The sequence below is a fragment of the Bactrocera neohumeralis genome, chromosome 3, assembly GCF_024586455.1.
Source record: "Bactrocera neohumeralis isolate Rockhampton chromosome 3, APGP_CSIRO_Bneo_wtdbg2-racon-allhic-juicebox.fasta_v2, whole genome shotgun sequence".
NCBI lineage: Eukaryota > Metazoa > Arthropoda > Insecta > Diptera > Tephritidae > Bactrocera > Bactrocera neohumeralis.
The window spans coordinates 64,346,696-64,371,925 of NC_065920.1; the positions used below are offsets into that span (position 1 = coordinate 64,346,696).

The 25,230-nt window shown below is 34.6% G+C and overlaps 4 protein-coding genes across 8 annotated transcripts in view; 3 read left to right on the plus strand and 1 right to left on the minus strand.

Moving 5' to 3' along the window:
• LOC126753984 (transcription factor HNF-4 homolog) overlaps window positions 1–9,987 on the plus strand; it is a 71,220-nt gene extending 61,233 nt beyond the window's left edge. For 3 of the 5 annotated variants that reach the window (XM_050465791.1, XM_050465793.1, XM_050465792.1), the window contains exons 3-6: window positions 6,436–6,769; window positions 6,835–7,331; window positions 7,394–7,531; window positions 8,056–9,987. In XM_050465791.1, the coding sequence (XP_050321748.1) occupies window positions 6,436–6,769; window positions 6,835–7,331; window positions 7,394–7,531; window positions 8,056–9,182 (2,096 nt within the window). In that variant the 3' untranslated portion in view covers window positions 9,183–9,987. The remainder of the gene's footprint in view (window positions 1–6,435; window positions 6,770–6,834; window positions 7,332–7,393; window positions 7,532–8,055) is intronic. The other 2 variants (XM_050465794.1, XM_050465795.1) reach the window with 1 other exon arrangement.
• A 2,644-nt stretch (window positions 9,988–12,631) lies between these two features.
• LOC126753998 (peroxiredoxin-6) lies at window positions 12,632–13,910 on the plus strand. Its single transcript, XM_050465817.1, has 6 exons — window positions 12,632–12,739; window positions 12,828–12,942; window positions 12,998–13,173; window positions 13,230–13,422; window positions 13,481–13,553; window positions 13,623–13,910. The coding sequence occupies exons 2-6, from the start codon at window positions 12,839–12,841 to the stop codon at window positions 13,749–13,751; spliced, it is 675 nt and encodes a 224-aa protein (XP_050321774.1). The 5' UTR covers window positions 12,632–12,739; window positions 12,828–12,838; the 3' UTR covers window positions 13,752–13,910.
• A 215-nt stretch (window positions 13,911–14,125) lies between these two features.
• Window positions 14,126–24,234, plus strand: LOC126753995 (congested-like trachea protein). Its single transcript, XM_050465813.1, has 6 exons — window positions 14,126–14,352; window positions 14,429–14,563; window positions 14,623–14,773; window positions 14,842–15,274; window positions 21,928–22,107; window positions 23,834–24,234. The coding sequence occupies exons 3-6, from the start codon at window positions 14,660–14,662 to the stop codon at window positions 24,019–24,021; spliced, it is 915 nt and encodes a 304-aa protein (XP_050321770.1). The 5' UTR covers window positions 14,126–14,352; window positions 14,429–14,563; window positions 14,623–14,659; the 3' UTR covers window positions 24,022–24,234.
• Window positions 15,330–20,637, minus strand: LOC126753979 (insulin-like growth factor-binding protein complex acid labile subunit). Its single transcript, XM_050465777.1, has 4 exons — window positions 20,146–20,637; window positions 18,670–19,234; window positions 17,069–17,910; window positions 15,330–16,767 (listed from the first exon to the last, which is right to left on the minus strand). Exons 1-4 carry the CDS (start codon window positions 20,185–20,187, stop codon window positions 15,901–15,903), a joined length of 2,316 nt encoding a protein of 771 aa, XP_050321734.1. The 5' UTR covers window positions 20,188–20,637; the 3' UTR covers window positions 15,330–15,900.
• Window positions 24,235–25,230: the final 996 nt, after the last annotated feature.

The following is a 25,230-nucleotide window of genomic DNA, read 5'->3' on the forward strand; positions in this document are numbered from 1 at the left end:
GCTCCTAAAGGTAGACTACAAATAGGATTTTTCATCAGTGTCAACTCGCTCTCGAGTAGTGAGTAAAAAAACTTTGTGGCTGGACATCAACTTTCACAGATATTTGTTCGAGCTACTCTAATTTATCGTTCGGCTCCTAAGGGTAGACTACAAATATTTGGTATTTTTGCGGTGAAATATTGAGTTTAACACTTAGTGAAAACTCAACCTCGAATTCAACTCTCGAAGTTTAATATTTTAACTAGTATTAGAAAAGAATGATATGGCCAAGAGGCACCAGATTACCAGTCGACTACGTTTTTTAACATATTTCTTGAATATCACCACTTATTTACCGTTCGCTCCTAAAGGTAGACTACAAGTAGGGTTTTTTATCAGTTTCAAGCCAAAAGACATGTGAGTAGATAAATAAATTACTTTGGCTGGTCATCGACAGCTGAGAGTAGGCAGAATACTGAGCTGAAGCGTAACTTTCGCAGATATTCAGTCGAGCTGCTCCTCTAATTTACTGTTCGATCCTAAAGACAAACTACAAATAGGATTTTCCATCAGTGTCAAGTCACCTGCGAAAGGTATGTGAGCAGAAAAAGAAAATTCGGTGGCTGGTCATCAACACCTTGTATGGAGTTCAAAACTCAGTGAAAACTCAACCTCGAATTGAACCCTCGAAACTTAGCATTTGAACAGGTATACGCATGAAAAGGAAATACAGCTTATTTCGAGTAAAATTGGTATGGACAATCGAATTCGTCTTTTAACAGATTTCGTGCATATCACTTTCAGTACCTCAGCTTTTGTGATGAAAAAGCGTATACTCCAGACTTGAGTGCTATCCCTCTGTCTGTTGTATTAACAATCCTTGGTGCAAAAAAAAAATCTGGGTCCATTGCGGTTACGGAGTATAAAATGTTCTAAGGAATCGACTATTCCATGTTAGTTACAGTTCCTCTAAGCGGTGGGCGAAGACAAGCTTTTATTATTAATTTGTGATGAAATAAAAGTAAAGAAATTCTCGAACATTTTACTAAGATTAGATGTCTGTTAATACTACTAAGTATTGTCTTCTTCACGAAAGTAGAACGGTTAGCTAAAAAATAGGAGCTTTTGAAGTTGTCTCTGAAATAAAGAAAATATTGAATTTCTATTGCAACAATTTTAAAATTATTTTCTTTTCCATTAAGTTAAGTTAGACCACAATCAGTTCGCAGCCAAAAGTGTGTCTAGAACGTCAACAAAAATGGCCAGGCCTTCTTTTTACCACATGCTTTGGTATTTTTAAACTAAGAAATTGTTTTTTCACTATACTTATTATTAGAAATTACAAAAAGAATTTAAAGAAGGTCAAAGTATTGAATACTCAACTAGAGATGGAAAACAGGGGGGCTATAAATAATTAAAGAGAGATTATTGTGGAATGGAAAGTATTATTATGGTAGGAAGATGTACTACTATGAACAACAAATCATAAGATTTTGTTCATAATTTCAAAATTCTTAATTTATTCTTCAATATCTATGTCGTCCCCCTCGAGCTGGTCTCCCTTGGCCACAATACACTTGTGCCAACGTTTTTTCCAATCCTCGAAATAGTTGGTAAAATCAATTTCCGGAATAGCCTTCAGTGTGCATAGCGATTCATGTTTAATGTCTTCAATTGACTCAAAACGGTATCCGCGTAGCGGTCGTTTGAGTTTGCTGAATTGCCAGAAGTCACACGGAGCTGAATCAGGCGAATACGATATTGGTCGAAAAATTGGCGAAAATTTCACGGAGAATCGTGCAATAGGCGACGTTGCATTATGGTGGTGCAGAAACCAAGAGTTGTCGGTCCATATTTCCGGTCTCTTTTTACGAATAGCTTCCCGTAAGTGACGTATATCAATTTAATAGTATTCCTTGTTGACAATTTGGCCAGTCGGCAGGAATTCGGAGTGCAGCACACCTCTATAATCGAAGAAAACTGTCAACATAATCTTGATTTTTGACCTGCTTTGACGTGGATTTTCCGGCTACGGCGCACATTTGCCAGGATATTCGGTCGATTGATCGTCTGTTTCCGTGTCTTAAGTATAAATTCCAGACTCATCGCCAGTAAAAGTACGTTTCATAAGATTCTGATAGTCGAAAAGCATTGTTTCACAGACGTTAACGCATCGCTGTTTTCCGAAAAAATTGTATGATTTTGGAACCAAACGTGCTTTCACTTTTCTTAGGCTCAAATGATCTTTCAAAATGGTTTTCACTAATCCTTACGATATTTCAACGATGCCAGTAAGATCTCTAACTTTTAGTCGTCGATTCTCAAGCATCAATTTCTTTATTTTACTGACTTTTATCAGTTGATGTTGATGGCCGTCCTGGACGTGGTTCGTCGTCAACGGGTCCTCGATCCTCTTTGAATAATTTTTACCAATCAAAAACATTTGTTCGCGACAAACAATTATCATCGAATTGTTTTCCAACATTCTGAACGTTTCGGCACCAAAAATTTGATTTCGCACACAAAATTTAATGGAAGTTCTTTGTTGAATAATTTCACTCATCGTAAAAATCGCCGAATGCGCTTTATGTACTTCAGAAAGACAAAACGTCTTCTTCTTCAAAAAACAAAACACAAATGATAATTTTGATATGAAATTTGCCACAGATCTCATTGATAGTCATAGCAACCCAGAAAAAAAATTTCGACGAATTGGTTTTCGCGCGAAATTTTATTTAAAGAGTCTTACTGTTTTTTGCTCAGAGTAGTAGAATCAGTTGTTTATAGGCTTGATTATAAATTGCAAATATTTGAAACACTTGAAAACACACATACTCTGACATACCTAAAGTACTTATATACTATATTTCTTATCTATAATACAAGTATTCAACTTTCTCGAACAAAATAACTACTCGATTTAAGCACTTGCCCCCCTGTATTGTGCCAACAGGGAACATATGTGAGGGGGCTTGCCAAAAAATAAGCCTTTGAATGTGTTTTTTTCTTTTTCTGTTTTATGTACTTTGCGCGGGTTTATTAATAAAATTTGGCTTTTGAGGTAGAAAAAATGCAACAACAAATAGTTTTCTACGTGGAGAAAACAAATTTTTGAGGCAAATGGGTGTGGGTGTGTGTGTGCCGAACGCATACATAACTTAAAGCGAATATTTGCACATATGTATGCAGGAATATTTTACATAGATACATACATATGTATATATGTGTTTATATATATAATATATTTGAAAATATTTGTTTTGCTTTTCACTCTTTCTGCTCTTCGTAAAAGTGTGTGCCTCTTCATAATCAAATGTACTTAATATACTATATAGCAGCCACTTCTATTGTAGATAGATAGACCGCAGAGATGTGTGCCGAAAGCCAAGAGATATGAGCTAATAAATACGAGTAAATATGTATGTAACCAAACTATTGGCGTATAGTTTTGCGTGTAAATATAAAAGTTGATGAAATATTTGTTTTAATCAACATTTCGTAGTGAAGCGGACTTATGGGAAAAAGGGGGCGTGTAAATTCTGAATATATTATTTTCATATTTTATTGCTTTTTCTATTTTCATTTATTTTTTATATTATTTTTTCTTCCATTTATTTATTTTTCTAATTTAATTTTTTTTTTTATAATTTTTTTTTTCATTTTATTTATTTATATATTTATTCATATCTTCTATTTTTTTTAATAGGCTTAAGCGCTCAAACTATTTAAATTATTTTCTATTTTTTTATGAATGAACAAATTAATTAATATTCTATTTTTTACGAAAACTGGTCTTAAAATACATGTGTTTTATGACTAAAGCGTCTCACTTGATATGAGAGACATGCTTATAATGATGACTTGACAGTTTCTATAATTTGTTAGCACGGAATTTTTACAAACAAACAAGCGGTGTGAGTAAATAGACAAGCAATGATTACAGTTTATATACATACTAATATATGTACACATATATGTTTATACATATATACATATATACATATTACAGATCTGCAAGTAATATTTAATAAAGCTGCATGGTCACAAATGTTTACATACATAAATATATATACACACAATTAACTGTGATTAAACATATTAGTTTTGATGGAAAATCGTTGTGCTTTTATATACATACAATGCTATAGCACAATTTGTAATAATCAAACTACTAGCATATTTTCTTCTTCTTCTTCTTCAATGGCGTAGACACCGCTTAGGGGGTTACAGCAGATTTAACGAAAGCGCGCCAATCGTTTCTTCTTATTGCAATTTGGCGCCGATTCGAGATACCAAATGCAGCCAGGCCCTGCTCCACCTGATCTCTACAAGCCCTTCATCTTCCTCTGCATCCCCCGGCGGGTACTGCGTCGAATACTTTCAGAGCTGGAGTTTTTTCATACTTTCGGACGACAGGACCCTGCCAGCGTAGCAGCTGCCACTTAATTCGCTGAACTAAGTCAATGTGTTTGTATAACTCGTACAGCTCATGGTTCCATGGAATGCGATATTCGCCGTTGCCAATTCGCAAAGAACCATAAATCTTGCGCAGAACCTTTTCTCGAAAATAACGGCTCAATATCGAGGTTGATGAATTTTTTTGAATCCATGAATTTTCTGCCAACAAACCCGTCGTTTAAATCGCTTTAGGTAGACGCCTCAAAACGGTCATATAGTACTCCTTACTGGACATTTAATCTTGTGGCACGAATTCATGGTAAACCACAACACGGTTATCAAAGAAAACAATGAGTATCACCTGGATATTTGACCAACTTTGACGTGATTTTTTCGGTTACGTCTTATTTTTGGAGCGCCATTCGCCAGATTTTTGTACTGCTTCGATGACATTTCGTTCCGCAGGGTTCTCAGTAGTGCTGTCAGGCATCCATTTTACCACTACTCGACGTCGTTTTTGCAAAAAATTCAGGTCTTTTGGTAAACGCTTTATACCCAAAATATTACAATATTGAGTCGATTCGTGGATCTTCTGAAATACTCTCTTCTTCAAATTTATCCTTGAAAAATGTGTCTACTGCTGATGGTTTTCTCTCCGCTTACATACCGATCAGGCCCATGATTGGTAAACGTTTCTGGAGAAAAGGCGCAGACAGCTTTTTTACAAATCGGTCGAAGCTAGTAGAAAAGGTAGTAGGTACCTTTTCTGTCAAACATGGTTTTAGACTAACATATTACTGCGGTATCTTTTAGGCAGAACTAGCTACTATTAAGGCAGTAGATCTGTTGCTTCGAAATGGAGTCGCTGTCAGGGTTGTGAGCATTCTTCACTGTCAATACAATCAAGCTACTTCCTTATCAGACTAGTTTGAATGATTGGCCATGGCTAAGCCCTCCTCACACTTAAATCGGAGTTGCTACAAGTTGAATCCCCGTTGTCCTTCTTCGTTCTAGCATTGAACCTATGGTAACGCTAGGTCCAAAGCATCCTACGAATGCTCTTAGTGGACATGACCCAATAGATATCCATGCTGTAAGGTTAAATATATTATAGGATGCAAATTTTGTATTGAGGACGATGACTTAGAAACATTAACTTTTCCATTACCCAGTTTTTGCAAAAGTCTCAGAAACATCTCGGCAGTCATACTTTCAGCGAACCAGAAAAGTTAGCCCTATAACCTAACCTAATTTAACCTCACACATACTTTGCAAAATAAGTTTGACAAGTCCCCTCCACCGACTTGAAGCTAATGCGAAGACTCTTGTCGAAGTACGACAAGCCTTTTAAATATGTGCGCGAAAAATTTAGTACTTGATATCTGTCCGGTACTAAGAAGCACTACTCCAAACGTTGCTCTTTTGCAATACCTGGTCCTTATGACGATTCAATAAAATAGAGCTTTCAAGAAATCTTAAGCTGTTTACGAAACTTCCAGTCTCACACAAATACCTTCAAAGGTATGAGGCAGGCTCTGTCTGAGATCATCTATCTTTCCGTTATTGTATGACAGTGTCAACTTTTTAATAGTCTATAAGGAAGATGGTCCAAACTAATTCTTTTGTGAACGATTTTCGAAAAACACTGTTCGACGTTAGTTAGAAACTGATTTAATCCCATCTAGTCGTTATAATATCGAAGTGCATTTCTCTATGGGGTTTGCATTTTTCCCTCTTTCTGACAATTTTCGTATTCTATCAAAAGTACTAAGTCGGCTTGGCAGCCAAAAATTATTCAATTTTTGATACCCTGTTCGCATGTGAGTCGTACATTCCAGTGAACGCAATATTCAAGGTCTGAGCCATAAACGGCGTGCGACAAAGCATCCTAGCCGTTGTTTCCAAAAAAGTTTTTAATCGGTTTTGCAACATTAGCCGATATTGCCACTTTTGAATTTCAAATTTATTTAGTTGAAATTATTAGAAATTGTTTTTTTTTGTTGTAATAAATTCGGCTTAATTTTATATTGATTTTTTTATTTTATTTATCATTTTCAGATGCCGAGGGACATATGATGCATGGCATTGAGCCGGCGCTCTCGGCGCTTAGCAGCGCCTCCGCACACAGTCCAAGCGGCAGTCAGGCGCTGAGTCCAGCGCTCAGTCTCAGCGGTGGTAATAGCAATAGCAATGGCAATTTATCTACTAGTGGCAATAATACTATTAACAATAACAACAACTCATATGCGCAAAACAATAACTCACAATCGGCAACGGTTTGTGCTATATGTGGCGATCGCGCCACCGGCAAACATTACGGTGCTTCCAGTTGTGACGGCTGCAAAGGATTCTTCCGACGCAGCGTGCGCAAGAATCATCAATATACCTGCAGGTAAGATAATGCCAAAAGTCAAAGTAATTTATATTTTATGCAATATTTTGCCAACCATCACATAGATTCTCCCGCAACTGCGTTGTGGACAAAGACAAACGCAATCAGTGTCGTTATTGCCGCTTACGTAAGTGCTTTAAGGCGGGCATGAAGAAGGAGGCAGTGCAAAATGAACGCGATCGTATTAGTTGTCGTCGCACCTCAAACGAAGATCCCGATCCCGGTAATGGCTTGTCCGTTATATCGCTGGTTAAGGCCGAGATTGAGAGTCGTCAGTCGAAAGCGGGCGCTGCCATGGAGACCAATCCGAATGAAGATCTATCGAACAAGCAATTCGCCAGCATCAACGATGTGTGTGAGTCAATGAAACAACAGCTGTTGACGCTGGTCGAGTGGGCCAAACACATACCAGCCTTTAATGATCTGCAGCTGGACGATCAGGTGGCGTTACTACGCGCGCATGCTGGCGAACATCTGTTGTTGGGATTGTCGCGGCGCTCTATGCATCTGAAAGATGTGTTGCTGTTGGGCAACAATTGCGTTATCACGAAACATTGTCCAGGTAAGTAAAACAACTGCGTTTAACACGAATTAAAGTGTGAGTAAATTTTTTGTGTCGTGCAGATGCGCGTCTGTCGCCGAACTTGGATATTTCGCGCATTGGCGCTAGAATCATAGATGAGCTCGTTTTTGCGCTACGCGATGTGAATATTGACGATACCGAATTGGCATGCATCAAGGCGCTGGTGTTCTTCGATCCGAGTAAGTCGTAGCACATTTTGAAAATATTTTTAAGGGGTTGAGTGTGGTCAAAAATGAAAAAATTACAAATTTAAGTTTGTACACAGTTTGGTCACAGTTTGAAGACCGGAAAAAGCGAATTTTCCAAATTTTTTCTGAGAAAACTTTTAAATTTATTGATCCAAAATTGGTACACATATTAGTTATCTTGTAACTGTATTTTAAGACATAGTATTAGTAAAAATGTTTATTTGGGAAGGAACTACAGCTGAACTCCGTGAGCTCTTCTCAAAAAAAGACGTTTTGCGGTGACTACTATACTTCTGAACTGCAACCTCTGAAATTTAAATAACCATATTTCTTAAAGTAATGTTAAATCTATAAAATAATTGGAGGAATAAGCAAAATAAAATTTTTTGACAAAATGGCGGTTTAAAAAAAAATCCTTCAAATTCGTTTTTTGAAATTTTGACCACCCCTAACCGCTTAAAGCTTCGAAGCTTCGATTTCCATTTTTTTTACTTGATTTCTTGCATATTTTCTAGACGCCAAAGATCTCAAGGAACCGCAACGCGTCAAGACGTTGCGCCATCAAATCCTAAACAATCTGGAAGATTATGTGTCAGACCGACAATATGAGTCACGCGGCCGTTTTGGCGAAATACTCTTAATACTGCCCGTACTGCAGTCCATCACCTGGCAGATGATCGAACAAATACAGTTTGCGAAAATTTTCGGTGTCGCTCACATTGACTCGCTGCTGCAGGAAATGCTACTTGGAGGTATGTTTAGTGCACGCTACCACGCACCACACTATTTTTCCACCATACGTAATTATCTAATGTACGCCAACTTTGTAGGTGAACTGGCCGACAACTCACCACTCTCGCCGCCAAGCCTAAACAATTACAGTCCGACACGCAACATGGACGGCAGCCATGTGTCGTCAACACTGGACGTGCTCACCTCACCCACAACCGCTGATCATTTGAGCGCCTGCATGGATAGCAACAGTTTGGATGCACAAATGATGTCACCACTACTGGAAAATATTGCCGCATCGCCACCACAATACAATCAGTTGCGCTCATATCAGACACAGCGCCCACAACAACAGCAACAACAACAAGCGGTCAACAACAACACAGGTACACCACTACACACACGCGCCATGCATTCACCACACCTCAACGACGCCGATGCGAACAATGTCGACATGGTTAACGGCGCCGGCAACTCATGCATGGACGAGAATAGCATGTACAACACCAACAGCGTTATGCGTCCACTATCCACGAGCAGCGCTCACAATTTGCCACATATGTCATCACCGAATATGCAACAGCATCCGCATGCCGCATCCTCACCAATGCAACATTCACCGCCGTTGCATCGCAATCATCCCTACCAAAGACCGGAGCAGTTGAATGCCGCGCAACAACATAATAATGGCGCCGTTGCGCAGCAGCTACGCAATCCGGCTGAGATGACGTTGAATGAATATAATAGCGGCAGCGCTGAGGAAATGCTGCGTCGTGCGCCAATCAAAATACGTGGACCCGACGCGCTGAGCAGCGGCGCTGGCGGTGCTTATATGATGGGTGGCGGTTTGCACGACGCCGAGAGCGCGTATCGTCTGACATTGAAACAGGAACCGGAAACGGGTTATTGAAATGTATTTGAGTTGCACGAAGAGTTACTAGCTTAAAGCTCTCTAGTTAGCGTTGCCAACTGCAAAGTCATATATTATATAAAAATAAAAGTTAGTAAATAAGTGCGCTTAGTTGGGGTAGTGCAACTATTTTATGAAATGTCAATAGAGACGTCTCAAGTTTGATGCCAAATTTGTTTTGCCGCCAATTTAACGGTACTTTAAGTCAGGTTACTTGAAGTCGCGTTCAACAGCGTCAACTAGCTACTTGTTGAGCGCTGAATTTAGCAATAAATTTACTTTTTATGCTTAGTCATCGTGTTACATGGACTTCCATATACATATATACATATATAACAAACAAACCTACAACAACTTATACGTAACATATATATTTTTGCAATTCGAAAAAAAAATTTAATAAATTTAAAATTTATATAATACATATTTTAATGGTAGAGTGTTTTTTCATGCAAATTTATATTGTATAAGCGTACAATAATTCTTGTTGCAATCTTTGTTGCCTTTAACTGTTAAGTAGTTAGGTTTTATGGAAATTTTATTGTTATGAAAACTTGTTACGCAAAAAAATCATCATATACATTTACTTTAATAGGGGTTAAATAGGTAAAATTTGTATAATCACAGTGGAGTATTTGTTGGACTATTTTATTTTATTATTTTTTCCTATAAATAGGTTAAGGTGAAAATTGAAATAAGCATTTACATGAAATATTTTTTACAATATTTGTACTGCAATGGATCAAATGTATCAATAATGTTTAAACGTAAAAGAAATAAATTAGTTTTACCGAAAAAAAAATTTTAATAACAATGTGTTTCTTAATTACAATATTGCATAGCGAGGAAGTGAGTGATTAATAACATACGATTTGCATGCAAACGGCGCTGAATGCGCAAGAAAATGGCTAAAAACACATGTCGTATTTCCGTTGGAAGTTTTATAGCTAAAAACTACGATTAATAATGCGCATATATACTGAAATGAGGTGATAACTAGATGGAAGTGCGCATTAGGCAAAAAAAAATTTCAATATTATAATACTTAGTATGAACGTAATCAGTATCTATCGGTGAAACGTCCGGATGGGGCAATAATTAAAATTGTAGCAACTTTTTTTTTGCAAAAATGGGTCGTTCTACGAAAGAAAAAAAACTCAAAACTGCGAGTGTGTTATAAATGAGTTGGAGCTGTAAACAAAATGCACATAAATATCAAAACTGCCTGTTTTTAGTGAGAACAAGAAAAAAGTTCGGTTACACTGAAGCTAGAATTCCCTTCACAAATAAAAAAGTTTACATCCAAGAACTAAATTTCGAGCGGTCAGTTTGTAGGGCAGTTATAGGCTATAATGATGCTTCTAATAAAGATTCATGCAAAAATTCGTTGTTGTTGTTCTAACGGGTACGTAATCCCATTAGGATGTTAAGGATGAGCTAAGTTGTCATCGGCGACATCCAACGGTAGGCCCGTGAAACGGAGTCGGACCAAAAGGAGAAGGGTGTCATATGTGTAGGGTTAGCAGGACATGCAAAGAGGTGGCTAGTGTCAAGCTGAGACTCATTGCATGCTAAACATATGCTTTATATGTCAGGGTCTATTCTGGATACTTATAGGAGTTTAACCTGCTACAATATCCAGAACGAAGTTTCTCGCGACAACATGAGCTGCTCGTCTGCATTGAGTGGTGATTTGACTCCAAGTACGGCATTCACTGAGAGGGAGTCGGTGAAGGTGTTAATGGCTCCACTGTGAATGGCGATCAGTGCATGTCTGAATTTTGTTGCCTTCGAAGTCTGGTCAGCGTATTGTTTTATGTCGTCGACGTAGTTGAGGAAGAACCTCTTGATAATTTCTGCGAAAGCACCCCAGAAGAAATTGCTGGAGAGGAGTTCATTAGGCCCCTTAACTATGCAAGTCTTCGACGGGAGACATCAAAAGGCATCCTGTCGTAGTCCGGAGTGTAGTGTTCTGACATGTTTGTAGCTTACTCGTCTATGTTTCACTGTATCCAGACGACCTTATTGGTGCAGCGTAGATAAGCACCGGCCGGCAGATTGCCTTGTATGTTGCCAACAACGTTTCTTTGTTTGTTCTCCCTTTGTGCTGCCGGCTAGCGACTTGAGGATTCTGTTGTGGCTCTATACTTTGGCAATAATCGCGGTCGATTGAGGAGTGAAGGAGCACAGCTTGTCGAAAATCACACCTAAGATCTTAGGTGTGTTGTGAAGTTTAGTGAAAATAGATTCAGATATTGTCGTATTCTTTTGTATGATAATTCTATACTCTCTTTTTTTCCAGGAGAAGTTCGAATTAATGCCAGTGCCGTTTTTTTAATATTTCTACATTAAATTATTTCTTAACATTCTTCGAATATCATACTTTAATGTACCATTGGTTTTAATAAAAAGATTTTGTCTGTGTCGTCACAAAAATTTTACAGAAACAAATTAACCCTACTTATCCTTAATCAATTCGATTTCCGTATATTATTTATATCAGTTAAAATATATATATAAATATATGTACATACAATGTACATACATATATACATATACATGTATGTATATACATATGTATATGTATGTATGTAGGTATGTATGAGTCTCTTGCTACATTTTTCTAATGAGATGAAAAATTGGATATATTGTTAAATATATGTTTAAACTGCCTGAAATTTACATAAAAATGTAATCTTCGTTTATATAAGCGTTCTTGTACAAAGCCAACTTACCTTATGACGACTGCTTTGCAATAACAACGTTATTTCCGTATAAGCATGTAAATACATGTAGAAGTATATATAGTAAGTATGCATGTACATACATACATATACATACAACCATACATACATACATACATATGTATGATATAATATAAAATCCAAAAAGCTATTTCTTAACCTGCACATTTTTCAGCCTCTCAATTACACACTATTGCGCTTATCACATTTCCGACACTCTGAAAATTTAAAATAAAATGTCGGACACGCTTCACTTCAGCCACCAGAAATTAAAATTGAACGAATATCCGTTTCCTACACTTCACTTACACTTATTTCAGCGCTAAACACCAAATATATCATTTGCTGCACACAACACATTTATTATTTCACGAAATAACCGAAAACTTTTCTTTTATTAGTAATTTTAAACAAATTTCACAAGCTAAACGATTTGCAAACTTTCAAATACACGAATTTTGTCAAATTACCGCTCGCCAAGCAAAGGTTGCCACCACGTTAAGAGGACATGTGTACTATACAATTACCACCTTGGAACAAAATAATTTATTTTGATCGAATTTGGCCAATGTTTAATTTAAATTTTACAATATTTTTATATAAAAATTTTTAGACAAGTATTAAATATATACTCCTTATTATATACATGAAACTTTCGTTATATGTAAAACTGCACAACACTATGGTAGCACAGCGTAACCTTCATTCCAAACGTTCCACAGCCAATTATCAATGCTTTTATTTGTTGCCGGCCGGCAACTAGTTGAATTTCACAAATTAATCCTATTTACAGCGTCATTTAATTCCATTAGAGTAAATAATTATGCAATTAAGTGCTATCTTATGCATGCAATATTAAAAAATTTGTGAATATATAATTGGTACGACTCTGCTTTTACAGATTGTGACAAAATGACGGCTACCAACAAAGCATTAAATATCGGTGATGACTTCCCAAATTTTCATGCTGAAACAACTGAGGGTCCCATTGACTTTCATGAATGGATAGGCAATTCGTGTGTTAACTGCATATTAAATAATAATGAAGGATAACGTAAATTTCTTTTTTAGCTGGGCCATTCTGTTTTCGCATCCAGCCGACTATACACCAGTGTGCACAACGGAATTGGCACGTGTCGCTAAACTCCTGCCGGAATTTGCTAAACGAAATGTAAAGCCAATTGCCTTATCTGTTGATACAGTTGAGTCGCATAAAGGATGGATAGAGGATATTAAAAGCTACGGTGGTAAGTTTTTTGAATAATAAGAAATTAGGTATACTTATACTACAATTGTTTCATAGCTCTAAACTCCTTTGACTATCCAATTATTGCTGATAACAAACGTGAATTGGCTGTGAAATTAAATATGCTGGATAAGGATGAGTTAAACAAAGATGGCATACCACTAACCTGTCGTGCAGTATTCGTTATTGATGATAAAAAGAAGTTGCGTCTTTCAATTCTTTATCCAGCTACAACTGGCAGAAATTTTGAGTGAGCAGCTCAGTTTATTTCCAAAAAAATTTATCTAATACTCTAAATTTATTCGTAGTGAAATACTGCGTGTAATCGACTCACTTCAACTCACACAAAATAAATCCGTGGCTACGCCAGCTGATTGGAAGGTATAGCTCATCCATAGTATATGAATATTTTTACCTTTTTTATTAAACAGTTTTTTTTTAATAATTTAGCAAGGAGATGCTTGCATGGTTTTGCCCACGGTTAAACAAGATGACGTTTCGAAACTATTTCCAGCTGGCGTTGAAGTGATTGCAGTACCATCAGGAAAGACTTATTTGCGTAAAACGCCACAACCATAGATTTTAATAACCCAGTCATAAAGCAACTGTTAAAAACTGCTATTTAAGTTCCTTTAAAAATGTTTTTGAAGATTAAATTGATTTGTGTTATGAATTCCTAGTTTCCAATAATTGTAACCTCTTTTTATATTCTGATTAAAAACAGCACTTCATCATAAATTGTTATTTTGAATATTTGTCGTAGACTTAATAAAATTATATATGCATTCCAACAATAATTAATTTTATTTGTGAGATAATCATACCGATAAATAATTTTATCAACTTTTAAATAAACACTAATAAAATCAACCGACCAAAAAATATTGCGCAATATTTTTAAACTGTCGATTATAACAGCTCTGACTTATCGATAATATTTTATGCTTTTTATTTGACGTTTGAAATTTGCTGCCCTGGCGGTATTTGTTGCACTAGTGAATTTAATTCAATAACATTGAACAATTGGTCAAATTCCACAGCATCAGACCAGCAGCAACAGGTTTCCGTATCACACGTCTGCACAAAAGTGAAAATACACAAGGAAACTGCTCGTTTTATAGTTTACGTTATCAAGAACGCTCACCTAAAGGATCGACTAGGAACAACAAAAGACGCTTAGGTAAGCAGCTCCAACTCTGCCAACAATATATAATCAGCTGTATTCGTATAAACAATAATGTCAACATTTGTCGCAGGGCTATCACGAGCATTAACAAAGGCATAAATTGAGTTCCTAGGTTATGCGTATCCACTGACCATTTGCAAGCATACTGCCAAGTACAAAGTTCAATTCTGCACCGTCTAATTAGAATACGCATCGCATATTTCTGGTATGTATTCATGATTAAAAAGTGACAATTTGTTATTATTTATTTCTTATTTGATAAAGACTTCAAAGCCAAAACACATACATACAAACAAACAAAATGTCAGAGGCACCAGCACAAGAGCGTAAAGCAAATCCCTTCAAAGCTTTTCTTAGTGGCGGTTTCGGTGGCATATGTAATGTGCTATCTGGTCATCCGCTGGACACCATTAAGGTTAGTAATAAATTTTTAAGTAACATAAATTATCATTAATTTGTTTATTTTTTGTTTTATGCATTTAGGTGCGCCTGCAAACAATGCCGCGACCAGCGCCTGGACAGGCACCATTATATACCGGCACCTTTGACTGTGCTGCCAAAACAATTAAGAATGAAGGTGTCCGTGGACTGTACAAAGGCATGACTGCACCGCTTACCGGTGTAGCGCCAATTTTCGCATTATGCTTTGCTGGTTACGCATTAGGCAAACGCGTACAACAAACTGGTGAAAACTCCAAATTAACATACTCGCAAATTGCTATTGCCGGCTCGTTTTCTGGCTTGATGTCAACGATAATAACAGCGCCTGGTGAGCGTATCAAGTGTTTACTGCAAGTGCAACAGGCCTCCGGTGGTGAGCGCAAATACAAAGGTATGATGGATACCGCAGTACAACTCTACAAAGAGGGCGGTATACGTAGTGTTTATAAGGGCAGTTGTGCGACGCTTTTGCGAGGTGAGTATCTTGTGAGTTATATGTTTAGTGCTCTGTTTGAATGAAGGTCATGTGGTTATGGAAAAGAAATTTTTATTTTATTTGTTTTAAATATTCTTTAGTTTTAAAATAATGACAATAATTTTAGGAATTTATATGAGCATGTGTGTGTTTATTTGTAAATTTTTAATTAAAGTGCTAATCTTTAATATATTTCTGTGTGATTAAAGTGTTTAAATCGAAGTTTGTACTCCCGATTCGTGTTTAACCTGTTCTTTAGTGTCTTTTACATAAAATATCAAGTATTTGGTCACGACTATTGATAAATTATTGAAAAAGGTGTTTAACTTTAGTGCGCCGATATTAGTTTATTCGAAATTTTGTTAGACGCTATAAATTTGTATAAATATAAATCTTAAAATGGTTTTATGATGCGTATGTGCTTAAACTAATGCATATAACTAACTAATAATATGATAATCTAACAATTATTTTTTTCGGTTGTTTATTTAACTTAAGACAACCAAAGTTCGCTTCTTATCTATCAGGTTTTTGTAGACCAAAACTTTAGCGCTTCTAAATTCACACGATGTCATTGTTCGCGTATAACAAATACTTTTTCTTTATATAATATATATTATTGTATATTATACATCATTTGAAATATTATTATTATCTTCTTCTTCTTCTGCAACATGTTCCACACGTTTAGAGCGTTCTTGTTGCATTGCATATGTCAATGTATTCCTCTGTGTAAATGCAATAACAGTTTTTGGCTTTTTCCGCTGCTCATCTGTCACTCTGACCGCATGCACTTGTGTTTGGTTTTTGTTTTGCATTAATTTCAATTTGCTCTGCTCAATTTTACGCCAATGCGGCACAGGCAGTTTACCACCCGGCCTTGGCAATATGCTGTTATGTTGTGGCGTATGTGCATGTTGTTGCTTTTTAGTTAGCACCACACGTCCAGGAGCACAATTCAATTGTTTATGTATTACATAGAAGACGCTACGTTCGTTGTGATTGCTACAACGTGGCGCATAGCGATTCTCAAAGACGTAACTATCCACACGTCGGCATGAAATTTGCTTACCCGTCGTATAATCGGTGATGCAACGTTTCGTGCTTGGACCACGCACTTGATTGGTAATCTTGGGACGCCAATTGTACATCTCACAACTACATTCCCATGGATTTTCGTTAAGCCGTGCTAAACGCAATTTCGGACGCAGAAAGAATGTGTGTGGCAGTGTGCGTAAACGATTGCCTTGCAAGTAGATTTCCTCCAAATGTGGTTGATCATCGAGTAGGCCAGGTGGAAAGTAGGAGATGTTATTATACGATAAATCTAGCACTTCCAGCGCACGACAATCGATGAAAGCGTCCATTGACAGCTCTTGTATGCCACAATGACTCAATTCAAGTTCGCGTAGCTTGTGTAGACCGGCGAAGGCGTCGAACTCGATGCTACGTATATTGCCATGCAATGTCAGCTTCTCCAGCGCTGTCAAGCCCTATAAATTGAAGTGTGTTTTGTGAAATGTAAATGACTAAATTTAATTGTGGCCGCGCATTAGAAACAATCGATAATTGTATAAATTTAATATATGCAAATAGGGGAAAATAGAGTTATACCAAATTCCATTTTCCGAAGTGATTTGTATGTGAATTTTTTTATTTTATCTTTATGATATTTGGCAAAGTTTACTATTTAAGGCAGCGCTACAAAGTCCGTTCAAATTGATTAGATCGGACAATTATATGTGCCATTCAATCTGACAGATCGAAAGCCATCGTATATTGTTTAACACTTACCTTAAACATATTTTGTCCCAAATTCCCGACTGACACATTTCCAATATGCAACTCCTGCAGCTCCACTAACGATTCGAAAGGTTGATTGTTTTTCAAGCGCAATGCCATTGTTTGCGAATCAAAATGCATCGAAAGTGTTGAATTCATAACCCAAAAACTGGCCGGTAATATATTTCTAATGGGATTGCTACGAAAATCAACGCGCACCAATTTCGGGAAGGGTGGAAAACTACGCTCACTCAATTTATCCAAACGATTATCGCTCAAATCCAGCACTTCCAACTCCAGCAAACCGGCTAAAGCGCGATAATGCAAGTCGTGTATCAAATTATGCGCCAACGACAGCGTTTGTATATGCAGAGCGCCGTAGAAGGAGAATGGTGGCACCTCCGTAATACCATTGCGTTCCAACGATAAGTGATCCAAAGCGGTCAGACCGTCAAACATCTCCCAACGCAATTCGTTCAACTGACAACCGTGTATGCGCAACACTTGCAAATGCTCCCACCCGTAGAATGTGGGCATACGCGCCTTTATCAATTCCTGTTTGTAAATATCATACGGCACGATATTGTCATCGTAATCGTCGAGTGGCGCAAAAGCCAAAGCATCCAAATCGTCATACGACTCACTACGCGGCTTGTAATCATAACTATCTTTGGGATGGACGGAATTCTTGGGACGTTTGTAATCTTCACTACCCAACAGTGTGACCGATTCGAAATTAGCATATTGTAGAAAACTCAGCGATTGATCGAAGAGTACGCGCAATGAGCGATTGAGGCCACCGCGTACTTCCAAGGTGGTGAGTTGATTGAGTGGCTTCAGCGTGCTCAGATTGACTGTTTGTGGGAAGTAGAGAAAAAAAGTAGAGGAATAAAAAATGAGCAAAATACGGTTATAATTGATATGCGCACACATACGTTATGTGTGTGAAAGCGCGTAAACAATTGCTTATCTAACTTTAAAGCATTTTACAAAGCGCCGCGCAGTCTTATCGCACAGCGCAGCTATCCTTCATAGCATGCTTATAAACAATTACTGCTTAATTTTTACGTTTCTCGCAGTGTTTTGATTGTTTTTTTGTAATTCTTTAAATTCAAAAAATTCATTCATTTATTGTTTATAATAATTTCGAGGGCCTGTATGGATTTTTTTCTTATTTGGCAAATGATTTTCGCGAAATAAATTATTCCTCAAAGCAACGCTACAATCCCCAAACTTATAACTTATGCTTACTTTTTTGTTTAATATTTTATGTTTGTATCATATTTTATATTTTTATATTTATATATTTTTTATATTTTCTTTTATTTTTATTTTTTTTTTTTTTTTTTAATTTTTTTTATTTTTTTGTTATATTTTTTATACTTTATTTTCCTTTTTTTTATAATTTCTGTATATTTTTTTTTATTTATGTACATATGTACATATACACATGTTTCAAAAATTTTTTTATACTTTTTTTTTACTTTTATGAATATTTTTTATTTTATTTTAATTTTTTTTTATTATTTTTTTTTTTTTATAATATTTATGAATACTTTTTTATTTTCTTTTAATTTTTTCTATATTATTTTGGAATTTTTTGAAATACTCACTGCTTTTATTTCTACCACTGCTTGTGTAAAGCAATATCAAAGCATGCAAATCGTGTGGCAACTTCTGTATCAAGTCCTCCACGTCGCTCTCCTCTTGCAGTATACAAGTAGCCTGTTTCATATAAGGATTTGTCGTGTACGCATCATCATTAGCGTCGTCATCAAAGTTTTCGTATGTGGCCTCATTGCTGTTGCTGCTCGCACGCTCGTTCGACCAAATATCGTCCACTGGCTCCGCACCTGGTCGTTGCGCTTGCATGTGCTGTATCCAACGTGATATGGACAGCTCGACAAAAGGCGCATACTGACAGACACAACCGGTCGGACATTGTAGCGTGTCGATTGCCAATTGTTGCGTGTGCTCATGTGGCAACTCTAATGGGGGCACTTCCGTTCGTTGCAATCGTTGTATCCGGTGTGTTGTAGTCACTTCATTGTGTGCACGTTCAACCGCATGTGGTCCCAACTTCTTATGCTGTTGCTGTAGCTGCTGATATTTTAGAAATTTCGTATGCTGTTTGGTATGTGGTTTGGCGTTGATGCGTGCAGCGTTGACATTGAGTTGCTGTGGTGATGTAGGGATGGTAAACGATGTTATAAAGTTGCGTGAAAAATAGTTAAATTTATTTATTTACTTTTTGTTTTCGTAAAACATATTTTTTTTTAAACTAGTTGTGTGAAACTATCGCTAAATTATGTACTAAGCTAAGTGTTTTTAATGAAAACTATTTTTTTGTTTGCTTTTCTTTTTAGTAGCTTCACTTGCGTGTGTCACAAGTCGCAAGTTCCTCAGTTTTTGAGATATCGTTCTGAAATTTTATGCACACATTATTTTCTCCTCAAGAAGCTGCTAATTTGTCGTAAGCGCCGATATCGGACAATTATTAGATATAGCTGTCATATGAACTGATCGATCAAAATGAAGTCCTTGTATGAAAAACTTTTTTATTTGACAAGATATCTTCACGAGATTCTACAAAGATTATTATATCAGGCTACGCTACAGTTTCCGAACAAATTTTTCAGATCGGACCACTATAGCATATAGCTGACATACAAACTGTACGATCAAACTCAAGTCCTTGTATGAAAAACTTTTTTATTTGATAAGATATCCTCATGAAATTTGGCACGGATTATTATACAAGGCGATGCTACAATATCCGAGTGAATTTTTCAGATCGCTCCACTATAGCATATAGCAGCCATATAAACTGTGCGATCAAACTCAAGTCCTTGTATGAACAACTTATTTATTTGACAAGATATCCTCACGAAATTTAGCACAGATTATTATCCAAGGCAGCGCTACAATCTTCGAACATATTGTGCAGATCGCAGCATTATAGCATGTAGCTGCCATATAAACTGTTCAAAAAACACTGTAAAGATCGTTCTGTATATTTTCATGCTAAAAGAAATGCACATGTGAAGGGTATTATATTTTAATATTTTTTTTTTTTGTTTTTTACTCACAATCAACAACACCAACACTAGCAACACGTTAATCCATTGCATTTTTATAGCGTTAAGTTCTCACGTGTTTCGTTGCTACCGCGTAATACCGTATACATATATTTTTAGAGACAATTTTTTTTTTTTTTTTTGACACGTCACGCTTCTTTTATATAAAATAACATCAGTAACTATCTGCTGCACAGCGCAATTTCATACTTCTCACTGTTCGCTGCAGGCTTGCTGCCCAAAATAAACCGTTACCCACTGGGCTTGAACGTCGTTGCGCTACTACCGAGCACTCTATAATTATTGTAAAGTTATTTCGAAAAAACAATTTAGTTGTGTTCTTAAGATAAGCGGAAAAAATCATATTGCACAAACAAACACATTGGCAGCGTGGATAAGGAGGAAATACAACATCCTTTGTGACCACTTATCGCGCCCATACGACTTCAATTCACGCTGTTTTCATTCAGTGCGCTCTTTAATAAGATTTTGTTGGACATGTATATTTTATGTATGTATGTATATAGTGCTTTTGCATTATATATGTTATGTATGTATGTACATATGTATATGTATATAGAAACTTATTTAAATAAATTCCTATTTTGATTCTTTAAATCCATGTAATTACACACGTACACTAAATTACAATGTGTTTGGTACATAAAAAGTTTAGTTTGCCCCAAATTTTGTGAAATAAAAACATTATTTTGTTAAAGTTAAAGTTAAAATTCCAAAAACTTCCTTATTTGAGTTTTTCACTTGAATTTTGAGGTTATGTGAAAAAGTTGCAAATACTCATGTTGTAGATCTTTTTATTACCTACAATTTTTTCTTTTTAGTTTTACCAGAAATCGAATTAAAAATCAAAAAACTTGGTTATTTGCATTTTTCTCATAAATTTTGAGGTTATGTGAAAATTCTTTTTATTGCCTACAACTTTTTCTCTTAGCATTTTTCCATAAGACTCGCAGTTTTGCCGGAAATCCGGTTAAAATTCCAAAAATTTGGTTATTTGCATTTTTCACATGAATTTTGAGGTTATGTGAAAAAGTTGTTAATAATCAAGTTGTAGTTTCTTTTATTAATTACAACTTTTTCCATTAATTTGTGTTCATAGGACTCATAGTTTTGCCTAAAATCGAGTTAAACTGCTTTTAATCCTCAAAAATTTAACCTTCAACTTCTTATTTTCGACCTCAGATCCCTATAAACGATTTTTCCTTTCATTTTGGTTCTTATTTCCGACCTAAGATCTGCGTAAATGATTTTTCCTTTAATTTTAGTTGTTGTATCTTCCTTTTTCAATGTGTTTTATGCAGCCAATTTTTTTCTTGTTTTCAAAAACTATCAAACCTGGTCAAATATGTATATGTAGTATATGGACTTCGTTCAGTCAGATTTTTTTCGTGTTACAATGTGAAACGTGCTATTATAAGGTTTCGTCGCTTCGAATTTTTTTGTATATATGTATGTATGTGCATGAATTATTGTATTATATTTCTTTTGTTTTATTTTATTTTTTTTTATTTTTTTAATTTTATTTCGTTTCTTTTTTTCAATTACTAACAATTTTTCATTCATTAGTGTGAAAGTGCAAAATAATCGAAACAATTTGTCTGAAAATTCATTATTGCTGTGTGTTGGCTTATTACCATCTCATCATAAACATGTATGTATGTATGCAAGCATGTTTTAAATATGTCGCACTCATATTGCATATGAGCAAAAAAACTAAAAACTCAGAAATAATTAAAAAAAACATATCTTTGTTATGTATGTGGCCTTTTTTAGATTTGCCCGCAAACGCCTTTTATTTTCTCGCTTACGAGTATATACAAGATAAGGCCAAAGAGCAAACTGGCAGCGAGAAGATTAGCATTACTTCGACGATTTTCGCCGGTGGTGCCGCTGGCATAGCATATTGGTTGGTCGGTATGCCCGCCGATGTGTTGAAGAGCAGATTGCAAACAGGTATGTGCAGCATTAATATTAATAAAATTATATTTTAATAAAAAAATAATAATTTAATTTTATTCTATTTTTTAAATATTTTTTTTTATATACTTATAAGGATATTTTAATTAAATTTAATTAATTATAAAAAATAATAATAATTTTAATTTTATTTTTCGAAATATTTTTTTTATTAAAGAATATCTTAATTAAATTTAGTTAATTATTGGATAATTTAATTTAATTTATTGAAATATTTTTTTTCTGAAAGCGTAATTTAATTAAATATTTAATTATTTGAAAAAATTAATTAACTATTTATTGAATTTCGATTAAATACAATTAATCAGCAGTTCAATTATTTCAAAACAAATCTTTACGTTATTTATTACTAATTAATTATGCATTTAATTGAGTATATATTGATTAATCAAACATTATTTATAAAAGGTTCAAGTATTACTTAATTTGGTAGTAACTATACTTAATTTTAAATAATTAATTTAAAAAATTAAAAAATAATTAATAGTAATTAAGCGATTTCAACGTTTAATGGTTAAAGAAGTGTAATTATTAAAAATATATATATTTTACTTAACCAATTATTTAAAATAATTAATTAATTTTTTAAATTAAATATTTAAATTAGTTATTACCATTTAATTTTATTCTTAATTCAATACATATTGATTAATCCATCATTTATTGTTTAATGACAACTTAATTAGAAGTAACTAATTATTAATATTTTAAATAATTAAACAATTCTTTGCGTTATTTATTAGTACTTAATTATACATTTAATACAATATTTAAATCAACATTTAAAAAAATAAATTTAATTAATCATAAAGCAAATTATGATGAATAAATATTATTATTGATTTAATTATAAATAATTAATTGAAATATAATTAATAGTAATTAAGAGATTTTCAATGTTTAGTAAGAAGTATTGTTATTAAAAAATATATATTTTACTTACCAAATTATTTAAAATAATTAATTAATTTTTTTAATTAAATATTTAAGTAATTTATTACTAATTAATTCTACACTTAATTAAATACACCTTGATTAATCAATAATTTATTGATTTATAACAGATTATTAGAAAAAACTAATTAAAGTAACTTTAATTTTATTATTTTTAATTAACTAATTTTATAATATTTAATTGAAAAATAAATATAATTATTTAGTAATTTTATTTAATCTTTAAAAATATTATGATACATTTTATTTTAATTTTTTTATTTAATTTAAATTAAATTTTAATTAATTAATTTAATTTTTTTAAAGAAATTTTAAATTAATTAATTTTTATAATTTAGTATTTAATTGATTTAAAAATCACTTTTAGATATTTAAGTATTTAATTTGGTATTTGGTATTTTAATTTCTTAATTACTTTAACAGAATTCACTTTCAATTAGAGTAAATACTTCAATAAAAGTTTCCTGTAATCTAATTGAATTAAAAATGTGTAATTAAGTACAAAGTAATGAACTTTTTTATATTTCTTTGAATTTTGAAAATTAATTAAATACTTTTTAGGGATCGAATTTTAACTGATTTCATATTCAATTACTTTAATTAATTTTTTATTTAATTAAGTAATTAAGTAACTATGAAAAATAGATTATTATTTATTATTTTAGTAGAATGTATTTTCTTTAAAAGCAATTGCTTTACAAATTATTATTATTTAATATTTTAATTATTATACATTTTCCATCCGCAGCACCCGCCGGCACATATCCAAAAGGTGTACGCAGCGTTTTCAAGGATCTCATGCGTCGCGATGGTCCCTTGGCTCTGTACCGTGGTGTTACACCGATCATGTTGCGTGCTTTCCCCGCAAATGCTGCCTGCTTCTTTGGCATAGAATTGGCCAATGATGCTTTCGATGCCATCGCCGCATTGTTCTAACTCAAAAATTTGCCTATAAGACTAAAGAAGTTTTTATAACACTTAAATAAATAGTGCACTTATATTTAAAAAAAAATGGCAATAGATTTTATTAACAAGAAATTATATTTTCTTAAAGATTATTGTTTCCACATTGTTGTTGTAGAAATATATAGTATAGACTTTTATAATGCATAGAAGAATATGAAAATATACACAAATATTGGAAGAAACGAGTTCGTGTTTTATTTTTGAAAATTTAGACTTGGTTTTAGACTCTTTTTAATATTCATATATTGGAGATTATAAATAATAATTATCGTTCTCTTCCAGATCTGCCATCAAATGCCGTATATTTTGCCACATATGAAGCATTTCAAGATTTGATCAAGCAAAAATTTCCAAATATGCAAATGGAGGTGTTGTCGGCGATTTTTTCGGGTGGTATGTCTGGTATTGCCTACTGGGTTGTCGGTATGCCGCCCGATGTACTCAAAAGTCGGCTGCAGACAGGTGCGCTAAAATATATTTATTTTTCGTATGAGAAATGAGATTCAGACTCTGTTGTCCCTTATACAGTGGGTTCTACTAAACTCACTGTCATCTCAGCAGTTTTATCTAAAACTATGTGACCATGCTATTTCATTCACCTAGACGGTTATACGTACGGAATATTGTTGTTGTTGTTGTTATAGCGGCAGAAACCATCCTTGAAGTAATTGAAACGAATGCTACTGAGTTGGCAATTCTTGACCGGATAAAAATTCTCCTTCGATCCGGTTATCTCGACCTGACTGTTGTGGGGACGGAGTTAACAGAACGTCACTTTGAACTGCTAACTTTTCATCATTCCTTTAAACTTTTTGAGTTTATTTTATGCTTTTTCAGAAACCAAATGCGAGCTTCTGATAATCGCTTCGGGTTCGATAATACCATCTATGTTGTTGTTTTATCGATTATCCGGGTCCTGTTTGATTACCAAGGTAGCAAGTTTAATTGACATCGAAGTCACCTAACGGTAGTTCCAGGAATCGAGCTGTTAGGTTCGCAATATATGGATGGATTTAGCTGAGTCATCTTCATGAATCATGCAAAGGTGGTTATAGTCATGCGGGGACTCTTTGCTCAGTGGATATAGGTTTGGTATGTCGTGTTAGAATCTGTAAACATAGAAGCTTAACCTGCTACAGTATCCTGGACGGAATTGCGCGAGGGTCACTCTAGATTCAC

Excerpts from the sequence above, each read along its gene's own strand:
- LOC126753998 (XM_050465817.1), top strand. The coding sequence starts at position 12,839 with ATGACGGCTACCAACAAAGCATTAAATATCGGTGATGACTTCCCAAAT. Across the intron at positions 13,174-13,229 it reads GGATATTAAAAGCTACGGTG|CTCTAAACTCCTTTGACTAT; the intron begins GTAAGTTTTTTG and ends ATTGTTTCATAG. Across the intron at positions 13,423-13,480 it reads ACAACTGGCAGAAATTTTGA|TGAAATACTGCGTGTAATCG; the intron begins GTGAGCAGCTCA and ends ATTTATTCGTAG.
- LOC126753995 (XM_050465813.1), top strand. The coding sequence starts at position 14,660 with ATGTCAGAGGCACCAGCACAAGAGCGTAAAGCAAATCCCTTCAAAGCT. Across the intron at positions 15,275-21,927 it reads TTGTGCGACGCTTTTGCGAG|ATTTGCCCGCAAACGCCTTT; the intron begins GTGAGTATCTTG and ends GGCCTTTTTTAG. Across the intron at positions 22,108-23,833 it reads GAAGAGCAGATTGCAAACAG|CACCCGCCGGCACATATCCA; the intron begins GTATGTGCAGCA and ends TTCCATCCGCAG.
- LOC126753979 (XM_050465777.1), bottom strand. The coding sequence starts at position 20,187 with ATGCAATGGATTAACGTGTTGCTAGTGTTGGTGTTGTTGATT. Across the intron at positions 19,235-20,145 it reads TAGTGTTGGTGTTGTTGATT|CAACTCAATGTCAACGCTGC; the intron begins GTGAGTAAAAAA and ends ACATCACCACAG. Across the intron at positions 16,768-17,068 it reads TGGGACAAAATATGTTTAAG|GGCTTGACAGCGCTGGAGAA; the intron begins GTAAGTGTTAAA and ends TTCAATTTATAG.